This window comes from Lichenostomus cassidix, chromosome 2, assembly GCF_008360975.1.
Source record: "Lichenostomus cassidix isolate B80296 chromosome 2, HeHo_3.0, whole genome shotgun sequence".
NCBI classification, from domain to species: domain Eukaryota; kingdom Metazoa; phylum Chordata; class Aves; order Passeriformes; family Meliphagidae; genus Lichenostomus; species Lichenostomus cassidix.
In genome coordinates, this window is record NC_139482.1 from 146,469,285 (window position 1) to 146,494,709 (window position 25,425).

At 40.0% G+C, this 25,425-nt stretch overlaps 1 protein-coding gene across 1 annotated transcript in view; it reads right to left on the reverse strand.

Moving 5' to 3' along the window:
* Nucleotides 1-25,425, reverse strand: part of FAM135B (family with sequence similarity 135 member B) — a 190,906-nt gene that overhangs the window by 41,903 nt on the left and 123,578 nt on the right. Inside the window, exons 5-7 of the mRNA XM_085053635.1 lie at nt 21,406-21,476; nt 18,767-18,940; nt 8,023-8,149 (exon numbers count right to left, since the gene is read on the reverse strand). Coding sequence (XP_084909761.1) covers nt 8,023-8,149; nt 18,767-18,940; nt 21,406-21,476 — 372 coding nt within the window. The remainder of the gene's footprint in view (nt 1-8,022; nt 8,150-18,766; nt 18,941-21,405; nt 21,477-25,425) is intronic.

Sequence of the window (25,425 nt, forward strand, 5' to 3'; positions counted from 1 at the left end):
AAAAAAATGTTTTGTTGGCTAAATTTTTGTCTAATGTTATTCACCTCTGTCTAGCAGTGCTTTTGAGAATCATAACACACTGACCCATCTCTTTCTCTTAGCCCATTCTTTTCTGTTTGTCAGACTGCCGAATCTTGCCTGATCCCTGGAGAAAATATGAGACCATTTGAGCAGGGTCAGTTGGTTTTACACAAACTGACATTGCACTTCTCAGTGCTCCTCCCTAGCACTGCACCAAAACTTATCATTTTTATCAGCTGTAAAGCTGTTTCTTGGGTCATTACAACAGACATGATGGCTGTGAACAGAGGTGTAGGCTTTCGCTGTCACCTGAATATTTGTTTCCACAAAACAAGACAAAATGGTTGGAAAAAGAAGGAATCTTTTTTCTCATTCCCCAGTCCCTTTGCTGCTGTCTGGGACACTTGCCAGCAGCAAAGGGTTGGCTTTCAGATGATGGATCTCGACTGTGCTGTTGTTGGCATCTCTGTTCACGCTGGAAAGGCTGTTGGCTCAGAAGCTATGAGAGTTGATTTGGTCTCCCTTCAGGAACTCTCTCATCATCAGTCACTGCAAATCATTGTTCCTTAGGAACTAAGGATTCGTGTTCCTTAGGGCATATAAACATGATTTTTCAGCAAAGTACCACTGGAAAAAAATACTGAGAAGAAAGAAAAGGTGCATCATAAAGCATTCTTTCAAAAGGAAGAGAGCAGCCGAGTCCAATTCCTGAAGAGAGGAGTAAAATGTCTGTTTCTGCTGCTCCTGCACTTTACTTCAGGGAAAAAAAGAAAAAAAAAGGTATCTTCCAAGCCCCTTCCTGTAAAATTCCTGAAAAATCAATGCTGAAATCTCCAGAAAGGAAAAAATTGAATTGAAAGAATGTCAGCCAAGTGAATGATCATACAAACCACATAAATGGATTCAGACAAAGTGAGAAATTATGGTGAGGGAAGCTAAATAAATTCTTCAGTATATAACTGTAATAATAGTCATGAAAGATAAATAAATCCTCCATGCTTAGTCTGCCTTTTACCATACTACTCACAGCTTTCTAAATTACCCACAATAAAACTCTTCCGTTATAAAAGTCTAGGTGAGATTTGGAAAGAGAATGCAGCAATCTGATTCTTTCCAATACATAAAAAGCACAGAAAATTAGTAAAAAATACATATGAAAAGAGCAACTTCCTATGCAAATTCTATTGCTTAACAAAAGAAAAAAATTATCAGTCCAGTAAGAGCAATTCCCAAGGATTTTCTCCAGAACAAGACTCCATCACTGTCCTATCTGGAGTCCCACAAGCATCTCCAGTTATTTCATAACATTTTCATTGAACACTCACAGCAAAAAGATTGCAAGCCTTTTTCAAAACCATGTTTTAGGCCTAAACACAAATTATCTCAGTTTTGAACTCTATAATAATGCAGATCATTGCTTTGCTATACTCTGCATATTCTGGATCAAAAATTAAGTACCACAGAAAAGAAATATGCCAGTGATTAAAGAAACCAGTTATTGTCCTATTATTAGTTACATGTTTTCTGCTACAGCTAGGAAATCATTTAGTTCCTTCTACAGATCAGCCATTCATCTTCAGGCAACCAAAGATTAAAGGCTTCATCAGTAATTATCACAAATGGTGCCCTGAACATACTGATTAAAGACACTTGTCACTGTACCTCATAAAGAGCAGTATATCAGCTCCCTTACTATTTCGGAATGATTATGTGTTGGACATCTGCTGGAGTTCCAATCTCAGCTAATCACCGTTTGCATCATCAAGACACCCAAGGAATCTTTTAAAACCACCCATTTCAACACATGCTAACACATGAAAGAAGTGTTTGCCACTACACGCTCACACCAGTGCAGAGAAGACTGACATGAAAACTAAAGGCATTTCCTTATAAAATTACCAATTCCAGATTAAATTCTAATGTAAACCACACTTCTGCAGTCTGGATTAGCTACACTGAGTAATTATAAGTAAAAGCTATTTTAAATACTGGGATCTTTTAAAAATTTATTTTTAAAAAAATAAATAATATGTATCATCTTTCTTAGAAGCACAGAACCATATTACATATTACAATTCCCACAATGGATCCTACGTGGGCTCCTCTCTGATGCACAGTCTTCACAGAATCACTGAATATTCTGAGTTGGAAGGGATCCAAAAGGTTCATCAAGTCTAACTTTTAAATGGATAACAGGTACAGGGATCAAATCCACAACCTTGGGCTTATTAGCCCCATCCTCTAATGGACTGATATAATCTCAGGGTCTTCCTTCCTCAAGGGCAGGACAAGTAAATTATTTGTCCAAAGAGCCATAACTATAGAGAAGAAAAGAAGACTGCACCACAAATGACTCCTATGTGACATAAAAATGTGGGTTGGAATGTTTTGGTGCTAGGCTAGAGCAGCCCAGGTTTTGCATATGTTGCTGAAAATATGAAAATATTAGCAAACTGTCTGTGGAAAAGAACCCTTATCATCAACAAAATTTTATTTGAATGACACTCCTGGTTCTTGTGTTATGCCAGGCATAAACCTCATGCCTTTTGGGATTGCTACATCAATGCTAGATGAAAGAAGAACACTTCTCATCAAACACCAGTGCTTTATTAATGAGAAATCATATGATTAATCAATCTGATTACCTAGAAGTCAATTTATCTGCAGTGCAACTGCTAGCCAAATGAAAATAAGATTACTGTGAGTACAGTTTATTAATAAACCCCAGTATGCCATTGATTCAACTTGATTATAACACAGCAGGCATGTGATGCACAATATTACAAAGACATTAAACCAGCCTGACAACAGTGATACAGAAGAGGTTTATGGCACTGGGTAAGGCACAGAAATCCTGAAGTGTAACTGACCATTCAATTTCCAGATCTGCAAGGAACATTTTGTTTTACTGTAGACAAAGAAATCTGCTGAAATTTTTCAGTATCCAGCTCTTGTGGCTGTTGAGATCACCTGAAAGTGTGAGTCAGTGTGGAGTTGAGATATAGACCTGGTAACATCCAAAACATCCCCTGAATTTCCTCACACAGAACAGCAACTTAGCAGACACAAAGGGGAATTCAGATTCCCTCCGGGGAAGCCAGTCACACACAGCTCATGGAGCTGTTTCATCCCACTGGGATCTCCCAAGACAGTAGTAGATATGATCCTGTTTTGAACACATCTACTGTGATATATATTCCCTGTGAGTATAGGTTATGTGCTGAAGATAACTTGAGAAAACCCTAGTACATTTTATTATTCTGTAGATTATTCTCTTCTAGTTTGTTGACCACAAAATTGTGTTCCTTCATATTTATTTGACAAGACAAAAAAATCTTCTTTCAATAATAAATATCATTGTTGTTTTAATTGTGCTTGAAAGGAAAACTGCAAAATAGATAGAGAGAAAATATTAGAGAGGGAGGGAAGGAGGAAAGGAGGAAGACAAGATCCCTATTTGCTAGAAATAGGAGTCAGAAGAGACAAGAAGACTTTAAAAAAAGTAAAAATCACCAAGGTTTAAATAGAATTTTTTGTTATAACTACTTTGCTAAGCCAGGAGATAAGGAAAGTGTCAGCGATGTCCAGAAGTCATTTGAGGAGAACTAGGGAAAAGCACAAGTACAATCCAAAGCTGCTGGCATTTAATTAGTCTCCACAGTGAGAAGTCAGAAGTGCAGAACGAGAAGCCTTCAGGATCTATCATTAAGCAGTGGCACCTCAGCAGCCCAAAGACAGAAGATTAGACCAGGAAGTGACAAGAAGACCTGATTGATGCAGACTGTCTTTAGAAATTAAGGTAGTCAGTTGCCTTTTCAGTAAGAAAAAGGCAAATCAGGGACATAAACTAGATGAGCACTTCCACAGTCAACCTGCGGGCCTAAAAAGAGCATTAGCTCTCTGATGAATCCAACTTCTATCAGGAAAATGAGGGGAAATGGAAAGTATGACTTATATATGATATATCAAGGTAAGAGTCTTCTACTTTGTATTCAAGAGATATCTAGAAAACATAACTTAGTAGTTTTAATATCATATTTCAGCACACTTCTGGTTTTCCTGAGGATTTAACACTATTGTAAATCCAGCCACTACCCTACTGTGTTCAAATCTTTCCTGAACCATGTGTGGTAGAATGACCTTTGTTGGCCATCAGGTGCACACCAAGCATCTCCCCTTCTTCAATCAGACAGAGAGAAAAATGCAAGAAGCTCAAGAGTCAAGACAAGGACACGGAGATCGATCACTTACCAATTACTGTAATGCACAAAACAGACTCTGCTTGGGGAAATTAATATAATTTATTACCAATTAAACGGAGTAGAATGGGAAATAAGAACAAATCTAAAACCACCTTCCTCCAGGGAACAGCCACCAGCCCTGGCACAGGGCTCTCCAAGGCTTTGGCACCAGGGTCTTTATCACAGGCTGAAGGGAAATCTGCTCTGGCACCTGGAGCACCTCCTTTGTCCCTTCTTTGCTGACCTCAGTGCCTGAATACCTGTTTGTTTCCCATTTTCTCACTCTTCTTTCTCACAGCTGATGTACAGTGGTTTTTACTCTTTCTTAAATATCACAGAGGTTCTACAGTCATTACTGATGGGCTCAGCTAGTACCAAAACTTTGCCACATGTACCCAAAACATCATACCAATAATCCATCTACTGCATATGATAACACTAGCGAGGACAAAGTTTACTTTTGTGAGCCAGTCTGCTTCCTGAATTTGTAGAATTTGTACCAAACCTACGAAACTTAATAAATTGTGGAGTTAGTAAGTGCATCAGACACCACAAACTACTATTTTCCTGGGGGTTTAGGCCTAGATGTGAGGAAAAGGGTGCAACAGGAATTATTTAGAGTTCCTACCCATTACAAGCCTCTGCTCATTTGTAATATTTTGGAAAGTATTCTGGAAAAAATAATCTATCTGCAGCTGTCAGGGGGGGAAAAAGCTCTTTTTGGTTTACTCACAATAGCTAAAGCTAAAAAAAGGAAAGTCTTGACTGTTTGCAGTCTTACAGTAAACTGAATAATCAGATTTGATTCCCTCAAAAAGATACTAACAGAAGGCATTTGCCCAGGAGATACATTTTAAGAGCTTATGCCTAGAGACATCTTAGATCAAGGAAAATACAGAAATGCATATGAAATGTGGTAGGAGATGAAAACAGAACTAAATAAAATTGAAAACAGGATAGACCAACATTAACTGTTTCATGGAAGTTTATGATATGAAAAGGATCTAACCAAAGTCTCTATAAAATTGATTTTCCCAAAATTGATTTCACTGATGTCTAGCCTCCCAGTGAAGCTTTGTCAGCCTTGGAAGACAAGATCTGTTAATTGTTCAACTCTAGATTTAGCCAGTTGTGTCAAATCAGAATAGTTGATGAACAGAAATTTGTGTGGTATATTTTGAGTTCTGGTATTCAGCATCTACTAACTCAGACATGCAGTAGGCAAGGTCCAAACAAAAAATAAGCATAAAGTAATCAGAGAGGTCTGCAGGTTTTGTTTCTTTAATTTAATGAAAAGGGTAGGATCCATTCTCATGCCCACTGGCAGTGATGCAAAAGTCCCCAAATTGATTGAAGTTCAACAAACACATTCAAACAACCTGGAATTTTACATACAAGTTTTTAAAGGGAAGAAAACTTGATCTAGTGCCAAGTATTGCATCACTGCAGAAACTAATATTACTCCTCTTCCTTCAATTCATTACCACTTGATATCAACTTCCATATAAACCAGCAGTCAGTCACATGGCCTTTTCTTGGAGTTAGCACTACCCTCACAAGAGTTTCTTTTCTAGCTCTGAATTTATTTTTTTTTTATGTTAAACCAAGGGAAATAGCCTTTGCTCATTATCATACATCATGCATAGCATAGGCAAAAAGGCCATCATGGTCTATTAAATTAAAATACTCAGCTCAGGAACAGATGTCATGACTTATGGAGGTTTCTGAAGCTAAGCAAATGCACATCTGGCCATGTGGACTGTGCAGCATTATATTTATGCTGGTTTGGTGTGTGGCATTCTGATGACTGCAGGGCAGCAGTGTGCTAAATCCAGTTCTTGGAGCAGTTTCATTTTGGTGTTTCATGGGTCACCTGCTAGGATAATAACAATTGGCTCTGACTGGGTTGGAGTTACTCCTCCCCATGGCAGCCCTCCCTGTGCTGTACTGAGGGTTGGTGGTTTCAAGGCGTTGGTGACACCCTGGTGTCACCTGGTCACACCTTGGTGTTTTGGCTCCTGCTCAGCAGAGCTGGCACAGCCCCAGCACTGTCTCCAATATTCCCCCATCAGTAGGGGGGGAGTGAGGAAGATCCTGGGAAAGGACACAAGCAGGCCAGCTGACCCAAACTGACCAAAGGGATATTCCATACCACAGGGTGTCTGCTGAGCAATAAGAGCTAAGAAAAAGGAGGAGAAGGGAGAGCATTCACTATTATGATGTCTGCCTTCCAGAGAAACCACTTCACAACTTGAAGCTCCACTTCCCAGGAAGTGGCTGAACACCACCTGCTGATGGGAAGGAGAGAATACATCTTTAGTTTTCCTTTGCTTCTGCACTGACTTTATCTTTACCCACAATTTTTCTCTATCACACCTTGTCCTGTTTAGGAGGGAAATGATAGAGCAGCTTCATGAGCACCTTGCTTCCAGTCAAGGTCAACTCATCAAAATTATACTGCCATTAAAAAAAAAAAAAAAAAAAAAAAAAGTCTACAGATATAGGTAGAAGATAGCATTTCCAGCTAAGGAAAAAACTGGCAAGGAAATAAGGTGGTTTTTTTTCTAATTACAATAGACCAAGATTTTTCCATGGAGACAAAACAAAAATGAGAGTGGAGAGCTGACCTTTCCATCTCTCTTCTTATGACAGAGACTTGTCTAGAGGATAATGAAAATAGGCACCACTCTGCAAAGAAGCCTCTCTCTTACGTGATGTACAGAGATGTACAGAGATTGGTCTGAAATACAAATGACTATTTAAATGTCTGTGATGTGACTGTCTACCAGAGAGGCAGAGGTTGAGGTCAGTTTGTTTGCCAAAAGCATACACTGACCCAATGTTTGGGATAGCAGCCTCAGGCCAAACATTCTCTCAGCCCAAGTTAATTTCCTGGTAGTTCCTCTGCACCAGGCGCTCTAGGCTTGCATATATTTAATATTTATACATAACAGTTTTGACAGGAAAGGTTGAAGGAAGCTGGGGGCAGCATGTTAATCAGAAGCCTTGAATCAAGGTTTCGTAACAGGTTAATGGTTGCAGTATTCTGGGGTGTGTTTCTAGAGATGAGAAAACATTTTTGACAAAAAAGAAAACAAAACAAAACAAAACAAAATAAAACCAAACAAACAAACAAAAAATTCCACAGCAAGCACTTAAAAAAAAACAAACTAAAACAAAACCAAACCCCAAACAAGCAACAAAACCCCAATTAATCATTATCTTTCAGAAGAACAACTTTCTACTAAAAATTGCACAAAAAGCTCCCCTTTTCACCTGTGTAAGATCAAAGGCACACCCTAACTGTGGGACCTGCCATGAGAAAGGCATTGTGGGTAACACCCCCTGATCAACACACAATATTCTGGAAACAAAACCTTCTTTCACAACATCCTTAATAATGACTCATGTCCTCTGACTGTCATACATGCGACCTGAAAGCCAGGACATTTTTCTGAATAATTATTTCACCTTACAGCAGACACCTTGTCAGGTGAATCCTGTCTTAAAAGTGTCACTGTCAATGGGGGGTTATAGTCATACATCTTAAACTTTGAAATGCTCCATGCAGGTGGGGGATAAACATCCAGGAACTGTGCACCCAAATCCCAGATGGTTCATGCAGAAATGGTTGAAGGATTTTTCTGCCAACAAAACCCCTCTATGGGAAATATAAAACTATGACATGTTTTCTCCACAGACAATGCGGACATTCTGTGGGATCAAATCAAAGTAAGACATCATTCCTCACCCTCCTTACCTCTGAAGAAGTAGGTTTGCAGTAGCCAGCTCCAAATACTAGATTTTCTAATGACATACTGGACTGGTCTGGTCCTGCCTCCAGGTTGCCTTTACCAAGCCACGAACCTTTCCCAGGACGAGCAAAACTGTAAAGAGAAAAATCGAGAAGAAAAAAATCATCAGAGGAGCATTGTTAGAGAAGAATCATTGTTGTCCCAATATTATTTCCTTGCTTAGAAAATATTTACAGTTTTGGTGGGTTTTGCTTTTATTTCTTTCAAGTTGGCACTGTAAATTCATGTTTTCCTTGAAAGTGATCATTGTCCAGTGTGCAGTAGCTCAAGCCATGTGCATGAAGTCTGTTTTCTAGGTATTCAGCCCAGTGGTTTAAGTATTAGCTTTCCCTCACTCCTTTCTCTGCTGTCTTACAGATCTTTTTCCAGCATAACATTTCAGTAATACAACCTTTCCATCTATCCACACAGATCACATTCCCATGCAACCTCTGATCAGTTTGCACCTTGATGGACATAACATCTTTCCCTCTGGCTTTAACCATATCACCCTTCCTCTTTGAGGTGTGCATGATCTTTCTTAACAACCAATACCTTTTCTAGCTCATCCCAAACTAATTATTATAGATTGGAAATTTAGTTCCCACTTCTCCCTCTCCCGTTGCATCAGCCTTCAGCACCACAAGGACAAGACTTCAGCCAAAAAACTACATTTCTTTTTTGCTGGGTGCAATGCGATTTCACTGTTACCCAAATTCTTCCTCAAAAAACTGACAGAATGGAAGTTGTTTTATTCTCAGTGCTGACTGTTGTGGTCTGTGTTCCCTTCTGGCTATATATACACATTTCCTACTGTAGACCAAGAACCCATTAAGAGTGGAATATTCTGTCTGGAGTTTACTCAGCATCAAGCCCACCAGAGTCCTGGTGCACAGCCAGGGCTCATACTCAGATTAATCTGAGCAATAGTTACACCCCAGTTAATGATGTGGGCTGCCTTCATATTCACTGGAGAGGAATTGGCATTTCCAGCATATGAATCATCTCTTGCTGAAGCACAGATATCAAACAGATCAGAGGAATTTTACCCTCCAAGTATTTAATTCTTTTTGTGGACTATAAAGAGAGGCTGGATGACTGCCTCATCAACAACTGGAGGTCAATGAGGTAACCCCACTGTTAGTCCCTCTGATAACATGTGCTGTACACAAACTACATCAAGATTTCAAGAGGGAAATCAGGCTATTTGTGTGGAATACAATGAGTCAAATTACAGAGCACGATTGCTAAATTGTGATGCAAGCAACCAGAAGGGTTCTTAAAAACATACAGGCAAAGGTGGAGCTGAAATAATGAACAGAAGAGAAAAAAGGAAAACACATTTGCTCTTTGTACAAAGTGCAGAGGGAATGCCACTGATTTTGTGCTACAGTTTCCAGACTAGGATCACCATCCACAACTATCTGATGCCCATCCAGGCATCCCAATTCATATTGTACCCAGGAGACCTGGTCTCCTTGAAAGAATAAAAACTTCCAGGATGGAGAGCACAAGAAACATCTTAAAACCATAATGTGCCAGAACTAAAAGCCACAGGGAAGTGCCATTCCTGCTGCAAAGCCTTTCCACTCCAAGGTTATTCCTCTATGTAGATCTGTATCATGTGGCCACATCAGGTCAGATCAAACTAATGTATTGATATCTACACCTGATTCACTTTTTAGGGGCAGATTAAAGTGCTGAATGCTGTACAGAAACACACAGAAAACAGAATTTTAGGATCAGAAAAAATCCTGAGATGCAAAGGATCCACAAGGATCAGTGAAATCCAGCTCCTGACCCTGCACAGGGCAGCCCCAAGAATCACACCAGGTGCCCAGGAGCATTGTTCAGATGCTTCTTGAGCTCTGGAAGGATGTTAATATTAAAGATACAAAAGAAATGTTCAACAATACCTATACAACTGGGGAGGGGAAACAGAGTTTCTGCAACATCAGAATCTCAAGCAAAATTACAAATTGGACCAGTTTCAGAAGGTTAAACACAAAGCTCTGTCTTGTCTGTCTTGTCAGAACAAAACTGTTGCTTGTTATTTACAAATACTGGCAAAAAAGGCCATTCCATAAGAGGGAGGATAGGGTAAAAGAAATTAGGAAATATCTATTCTTGCTTATGTATAGTTTAATTTATACGATCAAAGCAATTTCCAGCTGGTTGCTCCTAAGCAGCATGAAGCCTTTCCATGTATTTCCTACATGCACTATTTAAGATAAAAATAATAAATAAATAAACAAATAAATAAAGCTATTCCAAACAGACAAGAGCTATACACTGCTCTGAATAATTTCAGCTGTTATTGAATGATGTTGTCTGCTGTGGTCTGCTGGAAAGGCTCAAGAAAAAGAAATAAAAATTTATTGCTGTGGTATCAGAGAGAGAAGCTTAAACAAATGTTGCATACACATGAAAAACTCCCAATTTGAAAAGGAGCAAAGCTTTCAAAGGTTTAAAGGGAAAGAAGAGCACTTTTTAATGCCTTTTTTATTTATCTATCTTTTGCTTTTACAGCAGAGAAGGGATTTTAATCTGTTGGTTTTATGGAAATTGATTTCACTTAGCACTGTAAAACAAAAACCTTTTTTTGGGAAACCTGCCAAAACATCATCAGTCTGCTGAGGGGAAGTGGAAGGCTTACAGACTGCTGAGTTCCCCTAATGCTTCATGAAGTACATTATGCTTGAAGAAAATTTTTATTAGCAATAACAGGTTTATTTGCTGCATCCATTTTTCTTTTGCTGTATTTATTTCTTCTAATTATTTCTGCAAACATGCTCATTTGTAAGAATCATGAACCTTGGTTACTTATGTATTCATTTGGACTATCTATTTAATAGCTTTGATTTAATGTCAACATTTAGATCCTTATCCAGTATGATAACCTTAGCTATTAATTGGAGTCAGGATAAAAAAGGTCAAAAGAGGTAACGTGTATGCCCAAGAGGATTAACATGGGTGCAGAACTATTAATATTTTCAGTGAAATGTTTTATGTTTTTTTTTCTTTTTTTTAAGCCGGCCTTTTGATGACCTTATCCATCAGACCACGAGCAGTGAGGTGCTGGAACACATTGTCCAGAGAAGCTGTTCATGCTCCATCCTTGGAAGCTTTCAAAGTCAGGTTGGATGGGGTTTGGAGCAACCTGGTCCAGTGGAAGGTGTTCCTGCCCATGGCAGGGGGGTGGAATGAGTTATCTTTAAGGTCTTTTCCAACCCAAACCATTTTATAATTCTATGATTTTCTGCCTTTATCCTTCAAAGGAGTCTCCCAATTACTGCAGCAGTCATCTGTGGACACACAGTACAGCATCTGCCTTGGAAAGTCCATTTTTTTTCCTTTACAGCCTGCAAGATTCCAGCAATCAAAATTTAAGACCTTTCTGACTCAGAGGTTATATTCAAGCAATTATTTCCAGCAGTCATGGTTACCTTCTATGAATTTGTGTCCATGCCTTTTTGATTTATACTTTTGGCCTCTGTAACATCTTTTGGAATGAATTGCATGTTGTAATAAGTGCTGAACTTTCTGGTTCCTTTGAACTTGCTTTTCCAGAATTGAATGTGGCACCACTAGGTTCTCACATAGCACAAAATATTAAATAATCATTCCTTGGTTTTTTTATCTTCTGTGGAAAATTTCTTTACATACAAATGAAATGACAGCTCCCTAGCATAAGAAATGGAATGGACTTAATAAATGTTAATTCAGATATGTTATTGAAGCAAATCAGAAAATATACTTTTGGGGCCATTTAATAGATTATAATGTTGTCTTTGAGATTAAACTTCCCAATTTTTTTTTAATTTTTAATTTTTTTTGGTGGCTTTTTTTGTGCATGGGAGGTTTGATTGTGGGTTTTTGGTGAGCAAAAATTTTTTTTTTTCATTAATTGAAGTTTTTAGCAGAATGGGGAAGACAAAATGGAATCTGACTTCTGCTTGGAGAAAAAAAAAAAAATCATGCACTGTATAAAATTATCAAACTGTAAAAAGACCCAAATAAGCCCCCCCACATACACAATCAACACATTTCTAATGACAAGAAATTGCAATCTTGTGACTAAACCAGGATTGGAAATTCTGGAAATGGTCTTGTATCCCATTTAGTCCAGATCCTTGGAGAAACCACTTCCTTTTCTCTCAGTCCCTTATAAATAAAATATTACTGCTTAAAAAAATCAAAAATTTAGGCAGTCCCATAGAAATAGCTTATCATAGAATTAAACCCCCACAGTCCCAACTACCAGCTGTTTGCATTTCACCAGGAACTTCCTTCTCCCACAGATCAGGAAAATTGTAATGACAACACTAATTTCCCTCACTGTTTTAACTCAAAACTTTAATATAGCTTTTGGCAAATTACTACTGGCACATGGCCACAGGGTACATGGGTGATCTGTTATTTAATTTTGAGAATATTCTGTAGATGTTTACAGATAGGGCTCCTCTAGACAAGGTTCCCTTTTACCCAAGGAGTTTCACTGAAGTTATAATCAGTGACTGTAAAATGTTCTGAGCTTTTTTTGGGTAAAACTGATAAGATTTATTAAAATAAAATCTTAATGAAAATAGATATATCTCCTTAGATTCCAAACAGAGTCGGGGGGGAATCTGGTTTGAAATATCTAGTGATTTTGACTTCTGGAAAATGCTGGCTCATTTGTCCTGAACTTAACTTTAGTTGCTATAAAATTTGAAAACAGATAAAGCCATGTGGTGATATTTGATTTACTTTTGAGTGGGATTTTTTTTTTTTAATTTGACTCAGAAATTGTCATGTTTTTGTTATGTGCCTTCTCAGCTGGTAGCTCAGGAGAATGGCATATCAAAGTGGAGGTTTATCTTTTCAGACATATAACAAAATACCAAATAAAAGAAAATTCAAAGGAAAAATTATCCAGTTATTATGGCTGAGTCCTCAGAGGAAAATAATATACACCAATATTATTCTAATAAACATATTATGGAAGGAATAGCTCTTTACTGCATAAACATTCCATTTAATTTCTACAGATTATTTGCAAACAGGGTGGAGAGGGAAAATAAGTCAAGAACTTCACTCCCCAGTATCACATTTGCAGTTTCAGATCCAAGACACCAATGAGTAGGACTCAGCTACACTTGCAGCTGTAAGAAAATGGACCTTCATAATCTGCACCCAGATTGAAGGTGCATGAGGCAGCACAGTGTGTGTAAGATCAGTTATAGATAGATCACTCATGCTTCTGAGGAACAGGAGGATGCCTGGAAATAAACAAATTTAGGTGAGAGAAGATTGCTCAAGAATAGCCAGGGTTGGCCTAATTCCTCAGTGCAGTGGAGCAGAGAACGAGATCAGGGCTGAAATCTTTAAAAACTCCATGAGCCTTTGATTCTGTTTCCTCTTCCCAGAACAGAACAATGTAAAGGCACTGAAAATTTGAGTGTCTTTGTTTTAGTTTCTTCACCAACAAAATGTGTATTATATTATTTCCCCATCTCAGATTCCATCAAGATTTCTTGTTTCTCAACAGTGATTTGGATGTGGGCAATTAAGAATTCAATGTTAACAAGTAAAATCCTGAAAGCCTACTTTGTTTTTCACATAAACTTACGTATGAAAGAGGGGAAAGGAACAGAAAGTTGCAGAGAATCCAGAGAGCTGAGAAAAATAAACTCTTTTCTTGTGTAAGCCAGAGGAAACAGGTTTGCCAGCTGCCTGTGCAGAGGATCTGCTTATCTGCAGCGATTTCAAGACTGTTTTGTTTTTTGTTTTTGTTTTTGTTTTTTCTTTAATTTCCTGGTGGTTTGGGTTTTTATTTCTTGGGAAGCAGTGATCTGTGGAACTAATGAACCATGTTTCTTGCTGTTTGCTTCCTAACTGAGTCCAGTGAAAGTAAGGCACTGTGCTTGCAGCATGCCTGAGACTAAGCAGACCTCTACACCACAGACCTGCACATTTTCCTTTGGGAAAAACAGAAATATTTCTTGAAGTCTGGGCTATGCTGGAGCAAAGCACCTTTTCTAGCAGCTGAAGCTGGGCTAATGAGAACTGGGTGCACTCATAGACTGGACCAGTGACAGGGAGCTAGGGGAGAAGCTCATGCCTCAGGCCAGAAACCAAACTGATCCATACAAATGAGAAAACTTGAGTCCAAATCCCCAACTCTTCCTCCTCACCTTCCTCTTACAACTGTCTGCTTACATTTAGCCTCTGGGACTTTGGCAAGAGACTGGAAGGTATTTAAGCAGTTTATGAGGCCAGAGCCTCAGCAGCAGAGCAGTCTCAAACTTGAACATTGCTCCCTTTTCCTGGTTATCTTTTGACAGACTCTCTGTGCTCGTCTCCTGTCACCCTGGGTAAAATGAGGTTGCCACAGGCAAGCCCTCAACTTTCCAAAGAGAACTGTCACTTGGATCACATCAGGAGACATGTGGCATCCAACTCCTGCTGTAGGTTCTCCTCTATTTGTCCCACATCCCAAAAGTCTGAAATTCTACTCCATGATCTGCAGGTGCCAAAAGCACCAAGGACAGACACCACAGCCCAGCTGTCACTGCTCTGCCACCCACAGCTCCAGCCCTGGTGTCACAATGTCCTGCTGTGCCTGGTGGAAGGGTTTGGGTGTAGGGCAAGGCACAGGTGAGGGGAGCAGTGTTTCAGGTCAAGACAGCAGCTTGACCTAAACCCCAGTGCTCCCCGATTATTCCACTCCTGCCAAGAAAGCAAAGTCTTGGACTTGGTCCCAAGCAGTCCAGCTTCCTCAGCCACTTCTGGGGTGCTTTTCAGAGAAGTCAAAGAACTCTAAGGGTCAAAGTGAGAGCTTTTAACCAAGCTCTGGTTCAGTGTTTTGTAAGGACAAGTAAAAGCCACACAGTCCCTTCCCTATTGCTCAGAGTCCTCTCTGCAGAGGGATGCAGCTGCCCAAGGAGCAAGAGAGGAGGTGATCCAAGCACCAAACTGTCACACCAGGCTTCTGGTCATCCCACATCTACAGCAAATATCATTGCTCTGGAGATCAGTGGGCCCATAAGAACCAAGTCCAAGTGCTACACCTGAGTTTGGACATTCCCAGGTGTGAGAACACACTGAGACTCTTTGAGAGGAACCCCACAAAGGACTTGAGGGTTCTGGTGGATGGCAAACTGGAGATGAGCCAACACTGTGCACTTGAAATCCAACCATATCCTGGGCTTCATCCAAAGCACTGTGGGCAGCAGCTCAAGGGAGAGGATTCTGCCCCTCTGCCATGCCCCGGTGAGATCCCACATGCATTGCTGCATCAGCTCTGGGGTCCCTGCACAGGAAATTGTGGAATATTGTGAACATCTCAGAGTAGATCCAAAGGAGGCCCCAAAGGTAATCAGAGGGTGGAGCACAGGCTGAGAGAGCTGGGGTTGTTCAGCCTTGAGAAGAGAAAGCTCCAGGGTGATCTTACAGCACCTTTCAGTACCCAAAGGCAGCTTTTAAAAGAGAGGGAGAGACACGTTTGACAAGGGTATGTAGTGATAGGACAAAGGGAAATGCCTTTATACTGAAAAAGTGATTTATTTCAGATTTTAGGATGAAGTTTTTTACTGTGAGGGTGGTGAGACACTGGCACAGGTTGCCCAGAGAAGATGTGGCTGCCCCATCCCTGGAAGTGTTCAGGGTCAGGCCAGATGGAAATCTGAGCAACGTGGTCTAGTGGAAGGTGTCCCTGCCCAGGGCAGGGGTGCTGGAACTAAATTATCTTTAAAGTTCCTTCCAACCCAAACCATTCTATGATTCTGTGGTAACAAAGCTGGAGATAAGTTGACTCAAAGTCTGCCTCACCACCCTCCTACCCAGCCTTTCATCTTCTCAATAAATCCATAAAGCCATTAGCAGTTGCCATGACTTTGGACCCTGTTAAAAACTGAGGGTTACACTCTTTAGAAAAGCTGAATCACAAAATTTCCATCCAGAAGCCTGCAAAAAGTCCCAGAAATGTGAATTTCACTCATTCTCAGGTTGGTAAAAGGTGAAGGCTTCGAAGTCTCAAACCTAATGTAATATTTATTATACCAGAATTTTTAACCAGGACAAACATCAATATCAAAATGTTCACTTGTCAAAAAGCAGGAGGTAATGGAGGCACCCTGGAAAAGTTCCCCCAGCAGGAACTATTTGTGAGTATATATCACCCTGAAGGGAAAGGCCTGAATTGATCTTACTGGCTTTTCTCTTTAAATACAGACAACATGGAAGAACTTTCGAGAAGAGTATCAAATTTGTCAACAGAGCTAACAAAATATGAGGAGCTGAGTCCACAGGGCATATATGAGCCTATAGATGTGCTTCAGGCAAAGACGTTTTCCAGGAAAACTTCAGCATAGCAGTGAATTTCAATTTCACATAATTATTTTCAGGGTAGGCCTAGAAATGTTGAAATTTTACACTTGAGTCTCTAGATATGTGTATATACACACAAAGTATATACCATGATGGGACAGTTCAAGGTAGCAAACTAAACCACAGTGAAACACTGCATAATGTTGGGTTTGGTTTTTTTTCCCCCCTCATAATGTAAGTATCCCCATACTTGGATGTGTTCAAGGCCAGGCTGGATGGAGCTCTGAACAACCTGGTCTAGTGGAAGGTGGCCCTGCCCATGTCAGGAGGGTTGGAACTAAATGATTTTTAAGGTCCCTTCCAACCCAATCCATTCTGTGATTCTATGATCTGGGGTTGTTTGGTTGGTTTTTTTTTCTATAACATGACAAAACCAAAAAACTTTCTAGTCATTCAGGTTCTCTTGTGTTATTAAAAAAAACCCCTGATTTTATAGTTAATTTTTTAATGTTCCTAGTAAACTCCAATGATAAGTGACAAACAGGAAAGCTCTGGGCTGTGAGCAACCCAAATAAGTTTTAGTTGTCTGGGTTTGTTTTAGTGCTTGGAACTGCCATTTATTTTACATTAGTGTCTTCATCCTGATTTATACTTAGAGAATGCATGATATAAAAACTCTTTGGGTTTGGAATATTTATCAAGAAGAAGATAAATCCTCAGTATCACACTTTAAAATGATTTTATGGGCTTAAGCAAATGAGTCTGTATATTGTGTTGTCAAAAAGCTTCATTCCACTGCATTAAGTAAATACATTGTATACTTCACACATGTCCACACAATAGTATTTTAAAAGCTATAATAATCTATCTATGAAACAGTTGCTCATCATGTGATTAATGCCTAATAACAGCAACAAGGCTCTGCAGCCCCATTCATTGGAGTATAACACAGAACTGAAAACAGTCATTAAGCCTGTTAAGCTATTGTTCTTTCATCCTTTTCTATAGTAGAACAATGAGCAAATTATCTGATCAAAACTATTTGGTTAGAAGAACTCTGATACAATCTAATTCACTGTTTTTAAAGAATCAACACATAGGAAATCAGAGATCCATCATTTACCTGTATCATATCAGCAGGACACAGATATGTCACTGTGATTTGTTGATATGAGACAAAACCCTGGCATGGCTCACAGAACCACAGAACCTTAGAATGGTTTGGGTTGGAAGGCACCTCAAAAGTTATTTAGTTTCAACCTCCCTGCCATGGGCAGGGACTCCTTCCACTAGAGCAGGTTTCTCCAAGCCCCATCCAATTTGGCCTTGAACACTTCCAGGGATGAGGCGTCCACAGTTCCCAAACTCTCACAACCTCATGCTCAACCTCTTACAATCCCAATTTATCCTGTGGCATTTTGTGCAAGCCATGCCTTTACACTAATGGAGAACTGAAGCAGAGAAGTGTTAAGTCAAAACACGAAACCTGAGGAAAACAGACTCTACAGGTTCATCTTTCCTTTTTGACACTGTGCTCTTCACACAATATTTGACAAACTTAAATCCCCTGGTCATTCGGGAAACAAGACCTTGCTGGAGTTAAGGGAAGCTGAACAAAGCTGAACACTGCATTTTGCTACAAAACCAAAGGAGTTCCCTCCCTCTCAGCACTCTCTATCTCACATGCTGACAAGATTGGGCACTAAGTAAATTGCCAGAAAGACCTTTGCTTCCCTTCTCCTGCTCTAAATATTAGAGGATATTGACCTCCAGCCCTGTTTTACTTGAAGGAGTTCTGAATTATTTTCTTGTCATTATGAATCAGATAGGATAAATCACACCTAGAACCCATGGCAGCTGGGATCACAGTGCTGCACACTCAAACCAGATGATGCTGCAAAGGGAAAATCCAGTGGAGCATTAGCCAGCACTGACTCCTGCATGACTCCTCCTCACCACCTTATGAATTATGCTCATGCACAGAGGCCACAGATGAGTCCAGCTGTCCTGAATGCTTTACAAATCATCAGAGAAGGAAAACATAAATGCTTTTAGTTGCTTTTAGACTAAAGAGGAAAAACAGACTAGGAGAACACATCTTTCCCTTTCCTCATTACAGGTGGGGGACAGAGAGATCGAGACTAATCCAAATTCTTAATCTCTTTCCCAAAGGAAAGGGGAAAGAGGTTACTTTTCAACCAGACCCCCAATGTCTTAACAAGGGAAGAGGCCTCTATCAGAGTTTTGGTCTAAATCCCAATCTCCAGACTTTCAACCCAGGACCAAAAAACTTTAAATTAAATTATCCTCTCTGCTTCTCCCATCCAAAGAGCACATTGTATGAGAGAACTCAGCAGTGGCACCTACTCTGCCTTTCCACTGCCTTGCTGTGCCCATTACCTGATCAGAGGCTGGTGCAAAGCCACCAGGGATGCATGCACTGTGACAGAGACCACGGACAGGTGGAAATAGTCAAACATGACAGGAACGTGGTGGTGCAGCCCTCGGCGGGGGTGGAAGTGCAGACACAGGGTACGGCTGCTGATCATGGGGATCGCTGGCACATCCCTCAGCCTGCAGGGAAATGGGGTTAGAGGGTTAGTGAAAGCCTGTGGCAGGACATTCCCCCCCCTCCCTCTTTCTGCTTCATGGTATGGTCAACAGCCTGGCAGGGATTATCTCTTAGCACCCGAAAGTCTAAGACCTCTAACCTTGAATTCATATTTTGGTATAGAGAGAGGATGTGGAGAGAGAAATGAAAGAAGTGAATACATGACCAAAGTCATAATTTTTACACTATAAAAGTAATACAGAATACCACAGAGGCAGAAGCTTTTCTACACGGACACTGGAGCATGAGAAAGCCTCTCCCCAGAGTCTGGACACAACTCTGTGGTAACTTCCCAAGGAGTGAGGATTCTGATGTGTATTCCACACCAAATTGGAGTTTGGTAAGATCAATGGTTTCCTAAACTGTATTTATCTTTGCTAGCAATAATAATAATAATAGGTACCTTTTTAAGCACTGCATTTTTAGTTATTCATAGTTTTTCTTTTGTTTTGTGTAGTATATAATTTGTTTAGTTCCTTGTTCTGTCATTTCTTGTGTCTAATAAACAATAATCCATTTTATATTAGACCTAAATCGGCCTTTATTAGAGAACTTGCGAATGAGACAGAGTCTGGGGGTGCTGGTCACCCCAAATATGTTAACTGCCAGTTGTCAAAAGGCCTAGGCAACAGGCAGAAATCTATCAACACTCTGTCTCCATTTGTAACAAAGCCTGAGCTGTAATCTGCTGCAGGCAGGCAGAGAGAGGCTTGAGGTGAAATTTTATCACTCTCCAGCTTCATAAGGGCTAACAAAACTGAATAGCATCTTGTGCTGCACTTTTGCCAAACATAAATATTAATACTAATGTAGATATAATTAATATAAATAGAAATGCAAAAAATAAAGAGCATATGTAGAGTTATATGTGAATAGATTGCATAAAAGAAGAACAGATGTGATGAGATTCCGGTTTTCCCTGGTGGCTGCCCTTGATGTCCACCTATGCACTGGTAGGGATATCAAGATCTAAACAGCAGAAGGAAATGCATTTAGCAAACTCTTCGGATTATTTGAGTGCTCATAGATGGGACAGCACATTGCTTGAGATTTTCCGTTCAGCTCAGGCAATCTGTGAGAGTTAGAAGCAGTTCTGTGTCAGACACAGCTGAAAACATTGAGTACCTTTCTGGATTGTCAATCTGAAAAAATGTTTTGGAAGTGGCCAAAACAAAGGAGAAATTTAAGCAAATGCAGAGAAACAGTACAAGTTGGATTAGCTTCTACTTTTTTTTTCCCAACAAATAAAAGTCAATGTTTTAATTTAAATAGTTCATAACTGTTCCAGAATAACTATCCTAGTGTGCAGTCAACCACATGACATCTGAGACATCTATAGGACAGGAGACTGAGCTGTAAATCTGGAGTGTGCCTAAGCAATGGAAGTGAAAGTTCCTAAAGAGAAATGATTTTACAGCACTAAAGACCCTTCTGAAGGCAATTTTTTTCCCAAAGCTAAGAAAACCTAGGATGAGATAGTTGAGTGGTGCATGGCTAGTCCAAGAAATGTTTCAATTATATTTGATGAGTTTCATTTTGTAAAAATCACTACTTTTGTTTATAGTAAATCAGACTAATCTTTCAGGTAATAACAGAAATTAAATATATGGGTTAGAGCACATTTCAGTTCTCTTAATTCTTAGCTGTAACATAATGTTTGTTTTGTCTTTCTTCAAGACCCATAAGCACTGATGGTCAAGTCTCACCTGCCTGAGAGAACAAGTTTTTGCCTTTTGTAGGTTAAAGATAACAGAAACATGTTCTTGAGATTTATCTGTGTGCTCTGTGAGTATGAATAAAACCCCATGGGTATACTCTCAGCATGAAACACAGCTCAGGTGATTTCTCTGCATCCCCTCCCCATAAATGCTGCTTTTCCCCAATTCAGGGAGGCTAAATCAGTCTGGGATCATCCTTTCTGCTGTGTCTCAGGAAGGGATGCTGCTCCCACTTCACCTAAGATTACAGAAGCAAATTAGAAGAAATCAAATTCAATGGGAAAACTTTTTCCTTCTAAAATGTAAAGGCAGCTCTGGTTCTTAATAGAAGAAAAGTGCTTAGCACGTTCATACTCCTGTCTTCAGCCAGAAAATACTCCATTGCCTCCTGAGATAAATGCATTCCTGAGTCACAGACCCTGACCACATGGAGGTCAATGATGATATTCCCTTTAACAGCAGCAGAGATAGAGCAACACTTAAAACCTTTGAAAAAATTACCCTTCAAGGAAAAAAAATGTTTTTCCTTCCTAAGAGGAATATCAGATACACTCTTCAAATAAGAGAGTAGGAACAGAAAAACTTCAACACTGAGGCAAAAGGAAGCCTTATCAAAGCTCTCCCTTTTTGAAAAGGACTTATTTCATCAAAGTAATTTTCCAATTGAACAGACCCCCACATTACCAACTGAGCTTTAAACCAGCACTTACTGTTGTTCACTATCAGTAAAGTGCAGGTCCAGCTTGAGCTGAAAATCTGCCTCATTCAATGCATCTTCCACCTGCAAAAAACAGAGAGACAAGGTTACCTTTTTAAGTTGGCACCTACAACACAGAAGGCAAAGGTGGGTGGGTTTGTCTGATAAGAGCAAAGGCAAAAGCACACAGCAACAGCAGCATGACAGAGGCAGAAAGAAGCAAAAGTGACAGAGAGTCGAGGTAATTGCTGAAGGAGTCAGAGGGAAGCAGAGCAGTCAGAGGTGTTATCTGCCCCCGGGTGCCCTGACATGTCAGAAAAATCACTCCAGACAAGAGGAACCAGAGAGAGTTGAGCTCTGAATTTGTTGGATCCTTGCTCTTTGCACACCAAGAGCCAGAGGAGCATTTCTGAGGCTGCTCTGCCTCGTTGAGGGAGCCTTTTTGTTTGGGTTATCTTGTCAGCTGAATGAGAGCAAGGACTGGCTTTTCTTGGATGAGAAACAGACACAAATCCTTGTGGTTACCTACCTGTAACTAATACAAATTTCAAACTTTACAGCTTAAAACATTCAGAGATGGCTCAAATTATTCTGGCAATTTCTGATCTCTCATCATTAACCTTTTAGTTTATGTCTTAGCAAATCAAGGTTTTCCGGACTCCTAGTCACTCTTTCAGGCCCTTAGCAGATTGATGGAGGTATTTTGTCATTGATTCGCATGTAGACCATTTGCTTTCTAAAATTCAAAGGCTTTTTTAGTTTTTAAAACTTCAGTTAACAGAAGTCTAACTGTTCCCTTTGTTGTAGGATGCTCAGCATGTCTATATGTAGCAGATTCTGCTCACCAAAACCACTAAAGAATTCAGGTATAACTCACTGGTACCTTCATTCCAGCTCATCTAACAGGTCCCACCAGTCAAATTACCCTTCTTTTATTGTCAATAAAATAGTTTGATTGGATTTTTGGAAACAGTGCTGGACCTGATAGTTCATTACCTTCTCCTGGAAAGAACTAAATTGGATAACACATCCCAGCTTGGCACAGTTAAAACAACTGTAATCAATGGAAATGAATAAATTAGAATGGAAGAGGATTAAGCTTTCCAGCATTTTCTCATTCACTCCTTTGAAATGTTAGTTCTTCCCCAAGAAAAATAGGTTTATGTGGTGGTTTTGATTGGCCCAAAACATCAGTAAAGTTTTTTTTTAACATCTAGGAGAAATTTGGACCCCTCAGAAGCTGTTGTGGTAGGCCTGGGGAGGTGTCTGAGGGGTGGGGAGTGGCACAAAGATGGCTCCTGTGTGTCCTGAGTGAAAGTTCTGGAATTTTTTACATCAAGTCCAGCAGAGCCATTCTCTGATGGCTCTGAAGGTGATAGACATGCTGCCGGCCAAGTTTGGGCCAATTGGAGGTGCTGGTTACGCCTCTGTGAAAACATATTTAAGAAAAAATCAAAACAAAGCAGGTGCGCACTTCTTTCACTTCTTTGTAGTTGGAGGAGGAGGAGGTGAAAATATGTGAGGGAGAACAGCATGGAGACGCCAAGGTTAGTAAAGAAGGTGGGGGAAGAGGTGCTCCAGTGTCGGAGCTGAAAACTCTCTGCTAGCCGTGGTGAAGGCCATGGGGGGACAGGAGGTCTCCTGCAGCCTGTGGAATCTACAGGAGTGCAGAAATCAACGCACAGCCCACTCCAGAGGAGCAGGTGGATGCCTGAAAAAGACTGTGAACCAGTGGGAGTCTCATCTAAGAGTTAAAACTGCAAAAGGCCTTGACTGGGAGAGAAAGGCCTTGCTCCTGGTATGGAAGCAGCCTGGCCGTGGCTCAGGAGAGTCTGCACAGCAACCTATAGACAAAAAGACTCACAAAGCAGCAGAATTCAGGTGGGATGTTGCTCGTGAGATTGGACCCACGCCAAAGAAGTTCCTAGAGGACTGTCTCTTGTGGGAAGAGAGACACTTCCCATGGCTAAGTAGAGAACCTCTTCTCCTGATTAGGCTGACCAGAAAACCCTACCCTGCCCCTGTCTGTGTTGCTGGTTTAGAAAGAGGGAAGGGGGGTGAGTGGACTGCTTTTTAAGAGGGTGGGGGGTGAGAGCAGGAGAACTGTCTGGAGAGAGAGAGATAAGTAGTGACAAAGTGTATTTGTAGTAGAAGAATTGTAGTGATGAATAGATTTAAGAACCTGCTCTGTGGACTGAGAGAATGCCCCACACCCTGCCCCCTACCTGGCTTGTTGGTTATAAAAGACGAAAGGAGGTGAATACTATCAGTTCGTAAGAGGGAGCGGGGGAGTGAACAAAATAATGTATGAAAAGTTTACTTTTGCCTTGCATTTATCCTCCAATTCTGTTAGGTAATTAAATCACTTTTTTGCAACTTTAAGCTTGGAGCCTGGTTGCCCTATATTCGTGCGTCCTCCTGGCAATGTCCTATCTCAAACCCTGACAGTTTAGTAGAATAAAAAAAAATTCTAACAACCTAAATGAAAATATGAACAAAAAATAGACGTTTTATAACCAAAATAGTCTTTTTCTGTGAATACAATCATCCTTTATTGTATGAAAGAATACAACAGGAGATGCACAGGAATATAGGTGGAAAAGTGAAGTTATTCACTGGGGATATGGTATTATAAATACAACTTATTTTTACCCAATTTCTGCCACAAAAAGGTGAGGTGAGATGTGTGGGATGGTGAGATGCTCTGTCTTCTGTCAGTGGAAAGCAACAAGCAGAGGCAGAGAGTTATCTGCTCCATCCTGAGGTACCCACTGGAGAAGGACAATTAATTTCTGGTTTTTCTGTCTCTTTCCATTGGCAATAGATAGAGCACAGAGAAATATCTTGGTTTAGATACACTTGCATTTTAGATGGCAAGATGGACTCTGCTTTCCAAAGCTGATGATCACCTTCTTAACAACAGAGCACAGACTACACTGAAAATGCACTGAAGGCAACATCAGAGGCATCTACCTTTCTCTGACAGGTAGGATTTATAAAATACATAACATAAACCATGCCTAGCCAGGTTTTCCAAAGGTGAAACTGCAAAAACAATGTAGAATCTTCTCCTACTGATATAAGAAAATTGAGAGTCAAGGATTGATTGTGCTTTGACAAATTTCTGAGAGATGTTAAATTTAATCCCTTCTGAAGTAATATGGTATTTTTTCCAGCATGGCCACAGGCAGGGAGATGTGAGGAGAAAATTCCCACTTCTATTTACTGAAAAGGTGCTTTCTCTTTTGTGATTGTCTCAAAACACCTGGAAGTATGCCTTTCATTAAAAAAAATAAATTAAAAAAATACCTTTTCCTTTTTAATGAGCTGTTGTCACTAAAAATCACAGTTGCTGGCAGTGGCAAAGAAAGTAATCATTACTGAAGCTACATTCTGAATTTAAACTAGGATTTCAGTACAGTGCTTCAGACAAAGCAAACATCCTCCTCCTCCAAATAAATGGGATGAAATTTTGGGTCTGTGCCCAGCACTGCTGAGCACCTGCAACTGCCACTGAGATCTGAGTCTGTGCTCAAAACAAGTTCAGGAGCTGGTGACACTCACCCAAAACACCTTGAGGCAGTGAGCAGATGTCTGAGAGACCAAGAGATACTCTTCACTGCGTGGGGTCATGCAGTCAGGTGCATATATTGAATATTTTTAATCCCAAAACTGTATTGAAATCAGACTGATCAGAATAGTGCAAGACTCCACATAAAATCAATCACAGTTCTCACTAGAGAGGTAACATTTTCACTTTTCTATTGGGGGGTGTGAATATTAAGACAAATGAAAATTTCTGTTGAACTAGCCTGGAATCAAGTTCATCATTACAGGTTTGCATTCTAATTTTTTCATCTTTGCTTTAGCTTTTAAGAGCTGTGATAATACTGATAACTGAAGCTTCCTGCATCCGTGTGAGGTACGTCCCTAACATTTAACCATTTAGCCAGAGTGTCAAACTGAATGATCTCGATGTCCCAGCTCACCTAAATTTCTCTGGAAGATAGAAAATCTATGTTGTCATATTCCA